Consider the following 18,397-nt stretch of genomic DNA (forward strand, 5'->3'; position numbering starts at 1 on the left):
GCTTCTGCCTTTGTGTTTGCAGTCAGAGAATTGTTTTTCTTCATCTGTTTCTAACTAAAACAGAAATAAAAGGTGATTATAATAGAACTACAGGATCTCAGTCTGGTTTGGGTTGGAAGGCACCTTAAAGCTTATCTAGTTCCAATCTCTGCCGTGGGCAGGGACACCTTCCACTGGAGCAGCTTGCTCCAAGCCCCTGTGTCCAACCTGGCCTTGAACACTGCCAGGGATGGGGCAGCCACAGCTTCTCTGGGCACCCTGTGCCAGGGCCTCAGCACCCTCACAGGGAAGAGCTTCTGCCTAAGAGCTCATCTCAGTCTCCTCTGTTCTGGCAGGTTAAAGCCATTCCCCTTGTCCTAGAATACCAATTGTAATACTATGACTATATAAAGAAGACTAGAAAATTGCCCATTCTCTATGCAAAGCAATCCTAAGAATTACTAGCACGCACAAACAAACCCCCCACAAAACACACACAGAAACAACCAACCAAATTCAAAAACCAAACAAAAAAACAAACCCATCCCATGGCTTTGAGTAAACCAACATCGTGGGTTTCAGAGGGACGACACGTCTCCTAAAAACCCCAGCAAACTGCTGCTGGCGAAGGAACCACTCAGCAGCGGTGACCCGGACGCTCCGGGAGGGAGCCGCCGCCTGCGCACAGCCAGAGCCGCTGCCCCCCCGTGACTTTCGCTTCTCCAGAGCGCCAGTGACCTCTGCTCCTGCGGGCACGGCGGACGGCGCTCCGGCTGCACGGGCACGGCGCACGCCGCGGACCCGTGAGACCTATGGACCATGCTCTACAAGACATGTAAGTGCGTACTGATAACGAGGAACTTGGGAGAAACGACTGGTCTGAAAAGTCCGAATCTGCAGAAACAGAAATGCGCAGGCAGAAGGGGCAGCGGCTCCGACGGGAGTGGCCACCCAGTTGCTGCCTTCCCTATGTGTTCTCCTTCTAAGAGTCAGTTTTTCTAACCGATTAGCTAAAAGTTGCTTAAGGGAGCTCAGTGTGTAATCCGAGCCATATTTCATTGTATTTTCTTAGACACAAAGAAAGACTTCGTTAAAGGAACTGCATGCACTACCTGGATTTAATTTGTTGCTAAAGAGATCCAGTCCTCTTCAGCTGTGGGAAAATAAGAAACCATATTGTGATTTAACAACTAACAGATAGAACAGGAAAACACTACGTGCCTGTGCTGCCAGTAGAAGGGTAATATTTAATAAATCAAATCATTCACTTAAGTAAACATGGTCGGTTCAGCAGGGACGAAACAGCAATGGCTTTGGAGTTTAGCTAACCAGGAAATAAAACTGCTGTCCTTTAGAAAAAAAAAAATACCCATGGGCAGGACACTCAGCTCAGCCACTAAATTAGGAGAGAATCTGAACTGAATCACCAAGTTCAGAATGGAGCTCTGCCTCCCGTCAGCAGGAAGCGGGGGCTTTGCGCAGTGCCACTCGGTCTGTGGGCAGATTCAGACCCAGTACCATTCGCCTCAAAACATGTAAGGGTTTTTGAGTGCTGTGTGCATACGCTCACTGCTGTTACCAGTACCAAGTGTGTGCCTTCTCTAACCAGCTGTGTGCACTGAATGTCACGAATCATTCCATGGGAGGCATTTGGTGGCCCAGCTCCAGCCAAGTATGTGCTCCCCTGGGGACGTGCCCCATGTGTGCAGATGGATGTCCCTCCTGCTGCCTCTGCTATGGCCATGTGACTTCCCTAAGATCTCTCTTTCCAAGGCAAATCAGACAGCAATACAGTCTTGTGTGCCGTGGGCACAAGGAGATATATTTAACCCCTGACTTTTGTCCTTATCTAAGTCCATAGGACAAAAATATCTCCAGGCAGCGTGGCGCGCGGTACTGCACACCGGCAGCTCTCCGGAATGCTTTATTTTCACTTCCATTTCACTTGCTGTGCTCAGAAATGCCACCTGCTAAAAAACATTTAAGATTTGTATTAGAGATTTCAGTCTGTGTCACATTAAGATGACCAGGTTTTCAGTTTTGTGGTTTAATTCTGGTAGTGAACTTTTCAGAGGAGCACAGATTGCAGTGAATTCACAAAGTCATGAAAACAAATCCCCAGCATGCCATACTGCTTCTCAGTACTAGACAACACCTCTTGCTGCTCTGTTTTAATATACAGATGAAATAGTCTTAAAAATGTATGATAAAAGGAGTTATAAAATGGCAATTTCCTTTTCACAAGGTGCCTGTTTCTGTTACTACAGTACATTGCCAAAAATCACACTGATACAGGCATGATCAAGGTTTCCATGTGCAATAAAAATAATTGAAAGATCTATTTTCATGCTGTTCAGAAGATCTGGATTCCTGAGAGTAAATGGAATAAACTCAGGATGTTTATTCATCTTCCCAAGGACACACACCATAAATGTCACAGCATTTGACAATACTAAAAATGTTGCTATGCATTTTTTACCCATTTTTTACACTTTCCTAGACACGAAGAAACCACTTTCATTTGTACTACGGAGGTACAAACCAACATTTTCAAGAAGTGTGGGGATGCAAGTATCTCATTTGTTAATCATAAAATCATAGAATAGCTTGGGTTGGAAGGAACCTTCAAAGCTCATCTAGTCCAATCCCTTTGCAGTGAGCAGGGACATCTTCAACTAGATCAGGTTGTGCATAACCACATCCAGCCTGGCACTGAAAGGGCCCAGGGATGGTGCATCCCTGGGCAACCTGTGCCAGTGTGTTACCACCCTAATTGTAAACGATTTCTTACTGAAGTCTAGCCTGACTGTCCCCTTTTTTAGTTTAAAACCATCACCCCTCATCCTGTCACAGCAGGCCCTACTGAAAAGTCTCCCCCCATCTTTCTTACAGGCCCCTTTTAAGTACTGAAATGGAAGTGCAGTGAATACTTAGTGCATGTGCATATCATGGTGTGTGTTACTGTAGTGCTGGCTGTGTTCACCCGGAGGGTCTCCAAGGATCAGCTCCTCAGACCCTGCATGGAGAGCACAGTGGTGCGTGACATGGCACTGGGGGGGGATGCAGCTCTCCTTGGGGAACTATGCCAGGATAGAAGCTTCACCATGGCAGGGAAGGCCAGACACTGGCAACAAAGGCAAGGTGTCAGAGAAGTTATCCAGAGACAGCTTCAGGACTGCTTGGTTAACCCTGCTAGTGAAATGCTGCCCTGGGATGTGCAAGAAGCAACCTGGCACACTCCAAGCACCATCGCTGAGGCTGTGCTGGGTATGAAATCCCTCTGTGAGACCATCAAGTAGCAGCCCTTGCAAACTGCCAGCAAAGTCTCTGTTTTCATTGTTTTAAACTCCCAAGCTCGCTGGAGCTGTCTCTCCTATGAGACTGTGCAGTGTGTATTCAAGCGCAAAGTCACACCCTCACCAAACCCTTTCTTACCTCCCATTTGGTAACTGGTGCCTTCCCTGCTGGCTTGAGAAGTCCCAGCCTGTCAGCCAGGACCAGCTGACTCCAGCTTCAGTGCTACAAGTTTCCAAGACATTCATCACTCCAAGGGGCCATATGTTTTGTTTTCGCTGCTTAACCAGTCCGGGGATACTGGTACGGTTTTTCCACATGCTGGGTTTGAGCTGGCATGGAGGGAAAACATGGCAAACCTTTCGGGATCTTGTGGATTAGTGATCATCCAGGCAATGGTTGAGTTTCCTTGGTGCTTGGGGCTTCCTGCCTAAGACAGGCAAACTGGTTTAATAAGAGGTGCCTGTGTGAGGGCAGATTGAAGCTTTTTATGTACCAGTCTGCTACCAGTTTGCCTACTGTGATTTGAATCCCTCCGGAAGATTTCTGTCCCTCTTCAACACAAACATTTTCTTCATAGCTTCAAGACAAGCCATGATTATAGGTCACCCTGTGTCTTTGCCATATTAGAAATCTGCCTTTCCCAATGCATTATAAAAATACCAGTCTTTGGGTAAAAAATCTATAGTAACAAATAATGTATCTCTTTATCATAGTTTGCAAAGCTAAGGTTCAGCTTCAGTCTCCTGCAGCAGGAGGCTGTTTCATCTTCCATACCTCACCGAGTAATTAAATGTGGATGAAATTTTGTGCAGATGGGAGTTTATAAAATGCACGGATCTCCTTGTACTTCTTCCCTTCAGAACTTAATATAGTAATAATATTAATTAGATGCTTCACCACAAGCTTTCCTCTGACTGAGAGTTGTCCCTGCTCCTTGGATGTGAGGAACTACCTGTCAAATTTACCTTACATATCATGCATGTAAAAGAAGCGTACAGGGCTGCAGCACAGGATAAAACTGTAGGCTGCATAGGGATATTGCAAAAATGCAGACAGGGTATTTGAACAGTTAAATTACTTGTGGGGAATTAAATTGCGGCATCACTACTTATGGATTATTTCAAACCCCACGAATGTGCAAATGTAAATTTATACTTCCAAACTGCACAGAAGGCTCAGGCCTCCTTTTCGGTGCAGGGGGCTGGAACTGGATGAGCTTTAAGATCGATTCCACCCAAACCAGTCTGTGGTTCTGTGGTTCCATGATTATAAACGAACGTGTTTTACCCCTCGGAGCTGACAAGGCGATGCTTGACCGGCCACGGCGTGGCCTGGAACCCCCCGGAGTCGCCCCGGGGCGCTCCACTCCTCCCGCCGCCTACGGCAGCGCCTCCTCCGGGCACCGCCCCTCCCATGTCCCGCCGCCATCCCCACAGGAAGGCCGCAGCCCGCCTGCGGGCCGGGCCGCCATGGCCGGTGAGTGTGGGGCGGGGAGGGCTGGGAGCGGTAGCGGGACCGGGGGCTCCGCCGCGAAGCCGCCTGGGCGAGAGGGGTCCGGTCGCTGAGGCGGCTGCGCTGCCCCGCGGGGGTGCGGCTGGAGGCAGTGGTGCGCAGGGCCAGTGTTTTGCTGCAGCCAGTGCCCGGTGCTGTGTGCGTCAGCGCGGCAGCTCCCAGGCGAGTCTGTAACCGCGTGCTCATGGCATGCCCGTAGGCCTGGGTGGGGGAGCGGCCCCACGCGGGCGGTAGCGCGGAGGAGGCTGGCCCGGCAGCCGCCGGCGCCGTCGCGTGTTCTGGGCAGCGCCTCGGAGTCACGTGTCCCGGCCGGGCGCTCGGCACGGTGGTGGGTGCCACGGCTGCGGACGGGAGCCGGTCCCGGGGTTCTGCGGACACCGAGCGCGATTCGGTGTGTGTGGGTAACAGAGCGAGAGTGTTACCCACTGGAGCAGGTGTTGTGTTAATAGATCACAGAATCTTGGTCTGGTTTGTGTTAGAAGGGACCTTAAAGCTCATCCAGCTCCAACCCCTGCCACAGGCAGGGACACCTTCCACTAGAGCAGCTTGCTCCAAGCCCCTGTGTCCAACCTGGCCTTGAACACTGCCAGGGATGGGGCAGCCACAGCTTCTCTGGGCACCCTGTGCCAGCGCCTCAGCACCCTCACAGGGAAGAGCTTCTGCCTAAGAGCTCATCTCAGTCTCCCCTGTTCTGGCAGGTTAAAGCCATTCCCCTTGTCCTCTCCCTACAGGCCCTTGTCCCAAGCCCCTCTCCAGGTTTCCTGCAGCCCCTTTAGGCACTGGAGCTGCTCTCAGGTCTCCCCTTCAGGAGCCTTCTCTTGTCCAGGCTGCCCCAGCCCAGCTCTCTCAGCCTGGCTCCAGAGCAGAGCTGCTCCAGCCCTCGCAGCATCTCCATGGCCTCCTCTGGCCTCGCTCCAACAGCTCCACATCCCTCTTGTGCTGCTGCCCCAGAGCTGGATCAGGGCTGCAGGGGAGGTCTCCCCAGAGCACAGCAGAGGGGCAGGATCCCCTCCCTGAGCTGCTGCTCATGCTCTGGGGGTGCAGCCCAGCACCTGTGGGGGTTCCGGGCTCAAGCTCACACTGAAGTCGGGTCATGGGTAGCTTCTTGTCAATCAACACCCCCAAGTCCTTCTCCTCAGAGCTGCCTTTGTACAAAGCTCGGAGGACTGGGGATACCTACACTCAAATATCACATTCTAGTATCAAGAGCTTTTTAATATTTTGCTCACTGTTTTATTATTTTTTCTATTTTGAGAAGGTATTTTAGGTAAAGATGCGTTACAGAACTCTACAGCTACCTGAAAGGGCTGGTCCAAGGGCCAGATGTAAAAAATGATTGCTACTGCTGAACCCAGGACAAGGTTGCAGCAAGATGGTGGTTGGTCTCTTCTCCTATGTAACAAGTGATAGGATGAGGCAAAATGGCTTTAAGTTACACTGGAAAGGTTTAAACTGGGGATTAGGGAAAATTTCTTCACCGAAAGTGTTGTCAGCCATTGGAACAGGCTGCCCAGGGCAGTGGTTGAGTCACCATCCTTGGAAGTGTTCAGAAACCATGTAATGTGGTGCTTGAGACATAGTTTAATTGTGGACTTGGCAGTGCTGAGTTGATGGTTAACAGTTGGACCTTAAAGGTTTTTTCCAATCTTAACAATTCTATGTTTCTGTGATGTGCTGTCAGAGACTCAGCTTCTGATTCCTGAGTTGCTGGTAGCACCAGCATGTGGCAGTGGGTGAGTGCAGCCAGGGAGGGGATGCATTGTCTTTCACCTCTGTATCACTGCTTCCAGGCCAGAGGAGCAGACCAGCTGCTGTTCATCTAGGGTGCATTTGGTAATCAGTGCAATCTGATCATCTCAGACCATTTCTCTGCAGGCAGATTCTTTTTTAAATTCTCAGCATCCCTTTCTTGGGCTCTTGAAAGGGAAAAGCCAAAAATTAAATTTATGTTAAGGTAACATTTTGTTGAGAGAGACTTTCTTAAGCTCTTACCTGAGAGGCTTGAGCAAGGAGTTTGCATGGACACATACAAATGGCAGGTCATGTGCTTTTAAGGTCAATTTACCTTTGTAAAGTTAATGAAAATCATCCAGGAGCTTTACAGGATGCCAAAGCTTGTGTTTACATTGCACAGCACAGCACATACCACTGAGGCTTCTGGAATGGAGGTCTGCAAATTATGTGTGTTGTTATGGAGAATAGAGAGATGTCAGAGGGATGTGTTGGGGTTTGTGTCTGTTGTATTTGAATTTATCAGTTTGTGATGATCCTGCCTGTTTGTTTGGCAAATTGAAGGAGGCTTTTACAGGGATCCTTAATTTCAAGAGCAGAATATATTTCTTCAGCCTTAAAATGCCAGCACTTAATATAGAGGCTGGGTCATTCTGCAGCCCTTGCCAGAAACCTGACTGCCTGTTTGGAAAGAACAATTGAGATGTGTCATTTTCTGAAGGGTTGCAGTGAGGGTGATTTTTGCTTGCAGGTAAAAAATTATGTGTGTTGCTTTGCTACTGTCATTTTCTGCTTGCACTTTCATTATCCTTGATTTTATGTATTTTTATTCTGTCTGAGGAGCAGCTGGCTACAAATAACCAGTAATCACTTGCTTTCCTCTAATACCTCTTAATCATACATGTACTTCCTTTCCTTCCATGTGTGGTCAGGTGCAGGCTGTGTATGTCAGCGCGGTGTGCATGTGCTGTATGCCAGAGGCTTTCTGTACTTTGGGTAAGAGAAAAAAGCAGTTGTGTATGATGTGTAACAGGCTTGTAGTAATTGTAAGTCAATAACATGGAATTATTAGTCATGTTTTCCTTGTGGCTGTCAAAGGCTGTTTGAGTTTCCTGTCTTGTCTCTTTCACAAGTTTACAGTTCCTCTTAGTAAGGAAAATACTGACATTCTTTTAAGCTTAAGTGGCATTGTATCCAATCTCAGCTGTATTTGCTGCTTCTCTTCACTAAGCTCAGTAAAACCCCAACTTTCCAACTCCTTGACTGCAGCTGCATGTTTGAGAAGACCTGCAGCTGCATCCAAAACATGTGGACAGGATTAAGCCCTGTTAAATTGTTGTTCTGACAGAGGAGAGTGTGCAACTGCAGTAACATCAAATGACAAATTTGGAGTTAAATATTAGCCAGTGCGGTCTGGGGGTATAAATAATCATAGAATCATAAAACCACAGACTGGTTTAGGTTGCAAGGGACCTCATCCAGTTCCAACCCCTTTCCAACACCTTCCACTAGAGCAGGTTGCTCCAAGCCCTGTCCAGCCTGGCCTTGAACACTGCCAGGGATGGGGCAGCCACAGCTTCTCTGGGCACCCTGTGCCAGCGCCTCAGCACCTTCACAGGAAAGAACTTCTGCCTCAGAGCTCATCTCAACCTCCCATCTTGCAGGTTAATGCCATTCCCCTTGTCCTAGCACTACATGCCCTTGTAATCTCTGATGCCCTAATGCCTGACAGTGTCATGCCTGTACTATAAGCTGTGGTTAATCAACCTCATCTTCCAGTATTGCTGTTCTGAACTTTCTAGGCAACTACTGGCTGACAGTACCACTGTCCTTTTAATACTGGGGTGACTCGTGCTTGGAAACAAAGTCTTCTTAATGTAAAGTTTTCACATTTTTCTTGCAACAACTGTTGTCTCTGTGAGGCAGTGAGATAAAAGGTTGATATGCAAAACGTCCTAAACAACCACTCCCTTGATTCTTAAGTTGTGACAGCACATCAAGTAGCCTTGCTGCAGTTGTGAAGTTGCCTTGTTTGGGGTTTCTCTTACTTTAAAACATAAATAATGGGCATGTTCAATACTAAAAAACTACTGTGATTATAAAACCTCATGGCATGGTTATGTTTGTATGCCTGTAACCAAGCCGTGGCTGGCAGTGCATTGGAGCAAGTCTGTACCATAACAAAGGTGCTGAAGCTCCTGGGGCAAGCTGGGCCTGTGAGCATCATGTGGCAACTTCAGATGTGCGCATGTGCTTTCCAGATATGCTTATCGCTCCAGAGCAGGGTCCACGATCCAGGCACCAGGATTGGTGGGACTCGTTTTGTTGTTTCCTTTAAGTTTAGTAGCTGAGGCACAATTCTGCACTGGTGTGGATGGGAAGGTTTACTCCTGTGGTCTGCCAGAAGGCAGTCCCTTGTGTGGTTTGAGCAGAGATTTCTCAGCATTAGAGGAGAGACAAAAGATTTCAGGAGAGGTGAGATTTTGATGAGAAAATAAACATGAGCTGGCAGTGTGTGCTTGCAGCCCAGAAAGCCAACTGTATCCTGGGCTGCATCAAAAGGAGCATGACCAGCAGGTCAAAGGAGGTGATCCTGCCCCTCTGCTCTTGTGAGACCTCACTTGGAGTACTGTGTGCAGTTCTGGTGTCCTCAACATAAAAAGGACATGGAACTGTTGGAACAAGTCCAGAGGAGGCCACAAGGATGATCAGGGGATGGAAGCACCTCCCATATGAAGACAGGCTGAGAAAGTTGGGGCTGTTCAGCCTGGAGAAGGCTGCGTGGAGACCTCAGAGCAGCCTTCCAGTGTCTGAAGGGGGCCTACAAGAATGCTGGAGAGGGACTGTTCACTAGGGATTGTAGTGATAGGACATGGGGTAATGGGTTAAAACTTAAACAGGGGAAGTTTAGATTGGATATAAAAAATAAGTTCTTTACTGTAAGGGTGATGAGGCACTGGAATGGGTTGCTCAGGGAAGTTGTGAATGCTCCATTCCTGGCAGTGTTCAAGGCCAGGTTGGACAGAGCCTTGGGTAGCATGGTTTAGTGGGACGTGCCCCTGGCCATGGCAGGGGGGTTGGAACTAGATGATCTTAAGGTCCTTTCAAACCCTAACTATTCTATGATTCTATACTTGAAGGGTGAGATACTTCTGCTCTACTGTTATTGAGCTGGTGTTGAGCTTGAGAACTGCTCTTCTGGCAATTTTAAACCTTGCACCCCATCCTAAATACTTAAGTAATTTGGAGGAGGTGAAGGTGCAGGCAGGCAAAACGTGACTGTGAGAATGTGGAAGAAGCATACTTCTAAAAAAATGGAGCATCCCATAGGATAGGAGAAGTTTCTTGCAAATGCCTGAGCCAGGAATAAGACCTGTCCATGGCAGGCACGGTTTAGCAGTAGGCAGAGGGGCCAAGAGCATCATCTCATTCTCCTCCTGCCTTTTGGCTTATATGGGAAAAAAAACACAGCCAGTCCTGAAATCCCAGGGAGTCTTCTGCCCCATTAGACATGCACCGGGAGCCAGGTTTGAGATGGCAGCACAAAGCCCTCGGTAAGACTGGTGGTGGTTTAATGAGCATGTATAAATGAAAGTGCCACGAGGACATGGAATGCTCCTCACTGCTCAGAAGATGTTCTTGGATAATTGTGATCTTCAGTTGTCACAGTTAATTTCACTGGTGTAATTAATGCTTGTGCACACTGCCTATGTGGGGATCAGTAGTGGCAAGGCAGCAGCAAAGCAGGAACCAGGGAAGGAGATGACACTTTGAGCCTGCTTTTATTTTATTTTGTATACTCCTTCTGTCAGAATTATGTCATGGTTTCAGCACTTGCTGGGGTTCTTTATCTGAAGTTTAATTGCTCTGCTAGCTGTAAGTCCCTGGTTTAGTGTACTTTCTTTGTAAGTTTGCAGAACGTACAGTGTTGTTGGTGACACTGAGAGTTACTACAAGTCATGTAGCAGATAGAGAAGAAGTTGCAAGGACACGAACAGACACAAGTTCACAGTTTCCTGGTCCTTGACATAGCCTCTTGTGTATGCTAATGTGTTGATTTGAAGAGGAGTGGCTTGATCTCAACCTTGAATCAGATGACATGGAACTTCTTGAAACAAAAGGGGGTTGCACAGCACGTCAGGGCAGGATGTTTCTGACAGTACAGTACCCGAGAAAAGCTGCCTTGACAGTGAGCTGTTGAAAAACAAGGCATTAAAAACACATGGAAATAATAGATGTTTGTATAAAAAGGATTTCTCTGAAATGCTGTTGTGCTTGTAGAATCACAGCTCTCTTAGAATATTAATAGCTGTGTGTTCTTGTTTGAATAGGGGTGAAACTGGCACTGGAGAAGTTAACTAGTGCATGGTGGTCATAGTGGGAGGTTTTCCTGAACCCTTTCCTGTAAATACTGTTAGTGCTACGGAGATACAGAAACAGGACAGTGTAATACAGAAAACCCCCAAACACGGTACCGAAAGGGCAAGGGCTGTGCATAGGTGCATCATGGTAGTTTCCTGACTCTTCATTCTTTCCTTTATCTTCTCTAAATTGGAGGGTGCAAAGTGCTGATGATTGTGTATTTTCTGGTAGCCAAAATCATAGAATCATAGAATAGTTAGGGTTGGAAAGGACATCAAGATCATCTAGTTCCACCCCCCCTGCCATCGCCAGGAACACCTCACACTAAACCATGCCACCCAGGGCTTCGTCCCACCTGGTCTTGAACACTGCCAGGGATGGAGCATTCACAACCTCCCTGGGCAACCCATTCCAGTACCTCACCACCCTAACAGTAAAGAATTTCTTCCTTATATCAAGTCTAAACCTCTGCTGTTTATACCATAAACCTATACATTTCTTTTACTTGGGGAATGTGCTGAGGGTGCGGTGGGGGTGGTTTGGTTTTGTTTTCTCAGCTGCTCGGTTATAAAGTGGTGTACTGACATTTTAGCACTTACTTCAGACAGGGTCATAGACATTCCCTTTCTAAATCTGATAAAGGCACAGTTACCTGTGGAACCGGTCTGTCTCTGTCTTAATCTAGCTACTATAAACAAGGAGCTATACGGAAAGCTATGCTGCTGCAAAATCCATTGCTGTTGAATTGGAAAAGGTGCCTGAAACAACATCAGGCCTGGATTTCTGTATTTGCAGAGGTTTGGGTTAATAGAGAAAGATGTGTTTTAACTGTATGTTTATTTGAATATACTTCCATGGCAAAAATGTACTGCTTTTGGACTGTCTTTTCTCCCCACTCCTGTAAGAAGTTAAGGCAGATGTCCTTCCCTGAGAAGCTTGATGGCTCTTTGGCAGAGGTGCTGTTCCTGATCTTGCAGTTCTGTTTCAGTGTCTGGTTTCATATTTACATTAAAAAATGTATAAGACACATTAGCTTAAACTTCCATAATCTGACTCCATAAATGATAGAAGATTCATCTTCAGTGATTTAACAACTTTAGAGCTGTATTTGATCAAATATCCCATCAGTGCTTGACACCTAAATAGTTCAGAACCTCTCTTTGGACAGAGAGAGTAGCATAAGTGACTAGCCAGGAATTCAGATGTATGTAATTTTAACTGAATGGGGTTTTGAAAGCGCATGGCTATCTTCTGTTTCCCTAGCAGATAGTTCAGCTTTCTAAAATTATGTGATGGTGGTAATTTTATTTTAGCTATTTAACCAGTGTTAGGAAAATTAAATGTGCAGAATTAAAAAATGGCTTGCTAACTAACTGCTGTGGTTTGTTCTTTGTATTATTTTATCTCCAGATCAATCGTATTGTCATCGGCTGCAGCACGACATGTACTTTCTTACAAGCAATAGCCGACTGAATGAGCAAGTAGTTGATAAAATTGTTCTTCAGCTTAACAGAGTCTACCCCCAAATTCTTACAAATGCAGAAGCAGAAAAGGTAAATGGATGGATTTTACCATATCTCTGAATGTAGCATTGTTTTTGCAGGTCAGTAGCTCAGCTGCCCTCTTTCTGACTTGACTTTTGGTGCCACATGCAGCCAATCTTCCTCACCAAATTACAGAATCATAGAATAGTTAGGGTTGGAAAGGACCTTAGGATCACATAGTTCCAACCCCTCTGACATGGACAGGGACACGTCACACTAAACCATGTCACCCAAGACTCCATCCAATCTGGCCTCACTTCTTACTTGCTGACCAGTTGTATCTGGCATCTCATATGAGAGAAGTCATGGGGCTGGCATATTCCCTGTGCCAAGGTGTTATGAGAGAGGGCACTCTCTTCATCAGTAGTTTAATGCCATGGTTCCTGCCATGATGACTGACGCTGTGTGTGCAGAAACATGCTATCGTATAATCACTCTGTGGCAGGATTGCACCCATTGTGTAACCAAATGCTCTGCATGCCTACCTCCTCACATGAGTCAGTGAGTCTTGTCAGGTGATCTTTGCTGTATCCAGCTGTGTCCTCAAAATCATCTGTATTACCTTAATCAGTTTTAGTTACTGATTCATGTGATTAATAACTCTGAGTAGTGATAGAGAAAAGGAGCATTAGTCCCATCTGTAAGTGTGGGAGTTGTGGGACATGGATGGAATAAGTAACACCTTCCAGTGGTGCCACTATGTATGGAGAAAGGCCACCCTCCCTTCACTGTCTGCACAAGTCTCAGGGTTTTGGCATAGCAGTATTGTAAATCTACGAAACATAGGTCCAGCTTTGTCATAATCAAACTCCATGAGGATGAGTAGTGTTCTGGTGGTGCAGAGCAGTGCTAGATCATCAGCTGAGCCAATCTAGCCACTCAGTTAAGATAAACAATGTGACATGCACAATGAGAGATCATCTCATTTCCTCAAGAGCTTAAAAAAGTGCATAAACACATAAATCTGTGAAATGCAATTTGGGACTTATGCATTTAGCAGACAGAAATGAATTGCTTTTGCACAGGTCCAGGGAAGTTTCTGTCAGCTGTGTTTAGTGTTTAGGAAGCTTACAATCTCAACTGTATCTGGTACACCTTGTGGAAATTTGGGAATTTTGTCAGAATAAGGAGTATTGTATATAAGTTATCTTGCATTTCTGTCCCTGTAGAGCAGGAGCTGATCATAAGTATACTACAAAGGTTATCTACTGTACTGGTCTGAAATACAATGCTTTGCTGGGAATGGCTTTGGTCATTCTCCAGATAAGCTGAAATTGATTTGATGTGTGTAGGGTAAATGTTTTCATTCTCATTGTAAGGTCTCCTAATATCACATTTTGGGCTACATTAAAAGGATACTTTCTTCCGTAGCTGCTTGCCATGTTCACAGAATCACAGAATCCCAAGGGTTGGAAGGGACCTCGAAAGGTCATCTAGTCCAACCCCCCTGCAAGAGCAGGGTAACCTAGAGTACATCACACAGGAACTTGTCCAGGCGGGCTTTGAATATGTCCAACATAGGAGACTCCACAGCCCCCCTGGGCAACCTGTTCCGGTGCTCTGTTACTCTTACAGTGAAGAAGTTCTGTGGAGTATTGAGAATTTGTACATGTTGCAGCATTTAATTGTGCTGGAAGCAATGAAACATACAATATTGGAATAATGAACACCTATTAGGGCAAATGTAAACAGTATAAAACTGTCTTTCTGGATGATCATTACTAGGCAAATAAGGGAAAATTTGAAACCAGAAAACTTTATTGTAAGATTTGTTAATGTTTTCTATCAAGAGCTGTCAGAATCAAACTATAGAATAGCAAGCACCGTGTTAGTTTGAACTCAGGGAAAACACATTCAAACAGAGAATAACTCACTTCAGCATGACAGAAAAATGAATGAGGGAGTCTAGAGGTAATACACTCTTCATCAGGCAGTGCTAACCAGATGGAGCTCAGTGTCCTGAAGACTGTTGTGCAAATACATGTGTGTCCTCTTTAGGTTCCCCTCTTTTTTTGACTCATTTTTTTAGCAAAACATAAAATAAGCTCTGTATCTTCACTCCCTGGCATACTGTAAAATGATTTGTTGTCATCTCTCTTCTTATGAGTGCTTTTCTCTTACAGTTCAGAAATCCAAAGGCATCACTCCATACCAGACTTTCAGATCTCATAAAGCACCTTCAAAAGAAAGGAGAGAGACACTGCCAAGAGTTTTACAGGGCTCTACAGATCAATGCTGAACAGCTGTATGATGACCTACCAAGCAGGAAAGTCTTGAGTAAGTTGATTTGTAAGTTGATTTAGTTGTGGATTTCCTCATCAGTGTACTACAAAACCTCATTTCAGATGACGTTTAGGTTATTTAAATAACCTATCCAGGTTATTTAAGTATTTTTTGGGGTATACTTTAATTTCTTCCAACTGGAATTTTCCAAAAGCTGTAAGGGGATTTGACTGCATAGCTCTTATTTGTTGACTAGTGTGGGCAGATTCAAATGCTCTGATTGTTTTGAAATATGAAGATGTCTTTAAAAGAGTTTAAGTGCAACACGTAAGACAGAAATATAACTTACGAAATACAATTTCTCTTTTCATAACAATTGCTTCTTAACGGCTTGTTTATTTCTTATGTGTTTATTCTGACATGAGAACATTACAAAACTCAAATTTGTTAAGCTCAAAACTCTTGGTGGCCCAGAACCTTGGGTTTCTCTCCATCCATATATCTCCTAGTTGTATCTAGTTTAAAGTGGAACAAATATTCATAGGCCCTTGTTATGATGGACTGTGATGTTAGGCATTTAGGATTTGGTTTGTGCAGCTGACATCTGAGTGATGTCCATAAACAGCCCTCCTCTCATCGTCCTTTCCCACCCCCCCCCGCAACTATGTATGTAGCTACTTCAGGAGGACTGAGGCTCAAACAGGTTTGATTCTGTACTGCAAAGGAGCTGATTTCTTCAATGTAAAGTATCAAGCCTGACTTGCCAGGGATAATGCTTGCTATGTGTTAGAGTTACAGCCACTCCAGCCTAATGAACTGGAGAAAAGCACAACATTCCAAATGGATGGGAAGTGCATTCAGGCATTTTGCATACTGAAGTGACTTAAGGAGCCTGAGGAAAAGCTCCCACATTTCAGTTAATGAAGCTGCAAAGGGACTGCAGTTTAAGAAATCCTTATAAAGTATCTAACAGCTCTAATACTTCACTGGTCGCTTGATTTCTAGTTGTAAGAAACTTCACAGTTAGGTGCCAGGGGCTATTTCAGTCATGTGGGTCAAAAACTCCATTGAGATGCAGACCTTTACACCAAAAGTCCATAGATTAGACCTCCTTTATTTCTGGAGTGAAAATGACATGTAAATTGTACTTCCCTTTGAAGATACACATTATCTAGCTTTGTTTCACCTTCCATTTTGAAGGAAGAGGTTTGTTTCTACTCAGCACAGATACGTACCAGTGTAAGACTGCACATTGTCCTGCCTGCACAGGGAGGCTGCAAAGTTAACTAGGTCTCCAGATCCATATGTGAACTTTCTTGAACTGGGAAAGTTAGGCCCCTCTGTGTCTCAGACTCTCAGATGAACATGAATCCCGGTTGATTCAGCCTTACAGCAGCTTTGAGATAGTGCCTTTGATCTGATACTCACCTTGCAGAAGTCATGCGCTTTGAGGGAGCAGGTTCTTAAATCTAATAGTCTTGGATCTATTAGTTGCACTCAAGTAGAGCTCAAGAGCAACAAGTTTGTCTGCCAGCCTGACTAGAAGGCAGCAGACAGCCTTTATTAATTAAAAGCAACTTAACAGTCTTAGCATAGTCACTAAGAATGGAACTTCAAGAGTGTGTTGATGGTGTAAGAGTTTAAGCTGTGTTAAATATTAAGTAATACCTTCTACAAGCAATTTCTGAAAATGTATATTAACATACTGGTATGCAATAGCCAAAGCCTGACTATATCCCATATAGATGATCTGAATTCAACTGAGTACTAGAAATAGCATAGCTGTGACCAGGTTGATCTGCATGTTGTTACACTCCCTTATGTCAACATCCTCAGAACAATAAGAATTATTTAAATAACCGAGTGAAAATACCACTGTATGCGGAGGTTCTGCAGTTTCCTCATACTGACCTGAGGAGGAAATAATGACATGATTGTGTTAATATGTTTGTAACTAAAACAGATATCTGCATTCTGGGTTGAATGATCAATAAATGTGCAGCATTTTAAAGCTGAAATTACAAACACTTTTATTCTTCAGGAAAAGCTGTCGTTTTAATATGAGGTGTTATTTCTCATTTAAGTGAACTTGGACAATTTGAATATTGAATGCATTGTCCTCAGATTTCTAACGTGCAATTTTTATGTTACTCTGATGTTGTTCATAGGAGTAGTTATTAGTCAAATGTAGCACGGAATTGCTATAAAATTGACACTAGAATTTGCAAGTATGAAGCAAAAAGAGAATCCCTAACACGGGGACTTTGTTCTAAATGCAGATTGAAGTGAAATAAGCAGCTTTATGAAACTTCTGCCTAGGAGGTCATCTCAATCTCCCCTCTGGCAGGTTAAAGCCATTCTCCTTTGTCCTGTCCCTACAGGTCCTTGTCCAAAGCCCCTCTCCAGGTTTCTTGTAGCCCCTTTAGGTATTGAATTTATTTTTAATTTTTTTAAAACAACTTTAAAATTTGTGCTAGAGCAAAATTTCTTTGCCTTCAGTTTAATATAGTTTAAGCGAAGTGTTGAGTAATGCCTCAGAATTCCAGTAGAGGGTGGGTAAGGCCCATGGCATGGGCAGCTTCTGAGCTGCTGGAGCGAAACAGGATCTTCCGGGTGACTCAGAAAGTGTTTTTATTTCTCTCAATGCTGACATAGACTAGAAAGATTAGCCGCATATCAATAGCCTTACAGAAGTGCAGAGATCTGGCTGTGTTGTGAAGTGTGAAGATTTCTTAGCTGAAGTACATAGGGAGGCCATCCCTCAAAATGGATAGGCTGTGTAAGATTGCCATTGATCTCGGGTGTGGGTGTGCCACAGAGGCTTTGCATCAGTTCTTTCCCCTTCAGTGAGTCTCAACTTCTGCAGCAAAGTGCTTCAGGTGTTTCTGTTCTGCTTGAACACCACATCGCTCATCCCCTGAAGAGACTCTTTTAGCATGGGAGGTAGATGTTCACCACCAGTGTTGGCTGGCAGCAGGTCCTCTGTGCTGACTTGGTGTCCAAGGCGGTTTTCCAAGGCACCTTTCCTAGCTCCAGATTGTCATGGAAAAGAAGGAGATCAGTTGACACCAAACAGTCTCAAATTCTGCCCTATTGACTGCCAGATTTGCAGCTCTCACTTCCTACCTTTTTTTTTTAACCCTATTGACCACAAAGAGGCTCAGCTCAAAAAGTTGTTGTGCGGAGTCATGATGCATTAAAGGAAAATCATTCCTCTACTATTTATGGTGACAGCAGTGTTCTTCAGTGTTGCACACGTTCTGCAGGTAATGTTATTTCCGCATCTGTATGGCAAAGAGACCTCTAAAAGAGCTGCACATCTTTCTGCCCAAAGCAGAAACTCCTTCATTGCTGCTAACTACTGAACACCTTGTCTTAAGGTCAAAAATTATTTGCGCCAAATTATCTGCAGCTAGAGCCTGCAGACTTTCAAATATGCTGAATGTGTCTTTAGCCAAACCCAGAATTTAAATCAATAATCTGTGCCAAGCATTTTGTTCCAAGTGCTTTATCTGCCAGATACATCAGTGCCCAGAGATTTACTCAAGAACAGAAAGAATGGCAATGCATTAAATTACAAGGGTGTTTTCAGATTAGCACATATTAATAGATCATTTGTATTTATTACAATGAAATTTCCTGGCATTCTGGAAGGATTAGCTCTTCTTTTCCTCATTTGGGAAACAAGTGTAATGTTACTTACATGGTTAGTGGTTAACCAGATCTGAGGTGTTGCTGCAGCTTTTTAT

At 44.8% G+C, this 18,397-nt stretch overlaps 1 protein-coding gene across 2 annotated transcripts in view; it reads left to right on the forward strand.

The window, feature by feature from the left end:
* Window positions 1–694: 694 nt before the first annotated feature.
* Window positions 695–18,397, forward strand: part of CARD19 (caspase recruitment domain family member 19) — a 28,095-nt gene continuing 10,392 nt past the window's right edge. Inside the window, exons 1-3 of one of the 2 annotated variants that reach the window (XM_005149355.4) lie at window positions 695–814; window positions 12,292–12,434; window positions 14,549–14,702. In XM_005149355.4, coding sequence (XP_005149412.2) covers window positions 799–814; window positions 12,292–12,434; window positions 14,549–14,702 — 313 coding nt within the window. In that variant the 5' untranslated portion in view covers window positions 695–798. Of the gene's footprint in view, window positions 815–4,703; window positions 4,753–12,291; window positions 12,435–14,548; window positions 14,703–18,397 lie in introns of those variants that run through there. The other variant, XM_031049266.2, reaches the window with a different exon arrangement.

This window comes from Melopsittacus undulatus, chromosome 9 (genome assembly GCF_012275295.1).
Source record: "Melopsittacus undulatus isolate bMelUnd1 chromosome 9, bMelUnd1.mat.Z, whole genome shotgun sequence".
Classification (NCBI taxonomy): domain Eukaryota; kingdom Metazoa; phylum Chordata; class Aves; order Psittaciformes; family Psittaculidae; genus Melopsittacus; species Melopsittacus undulatus.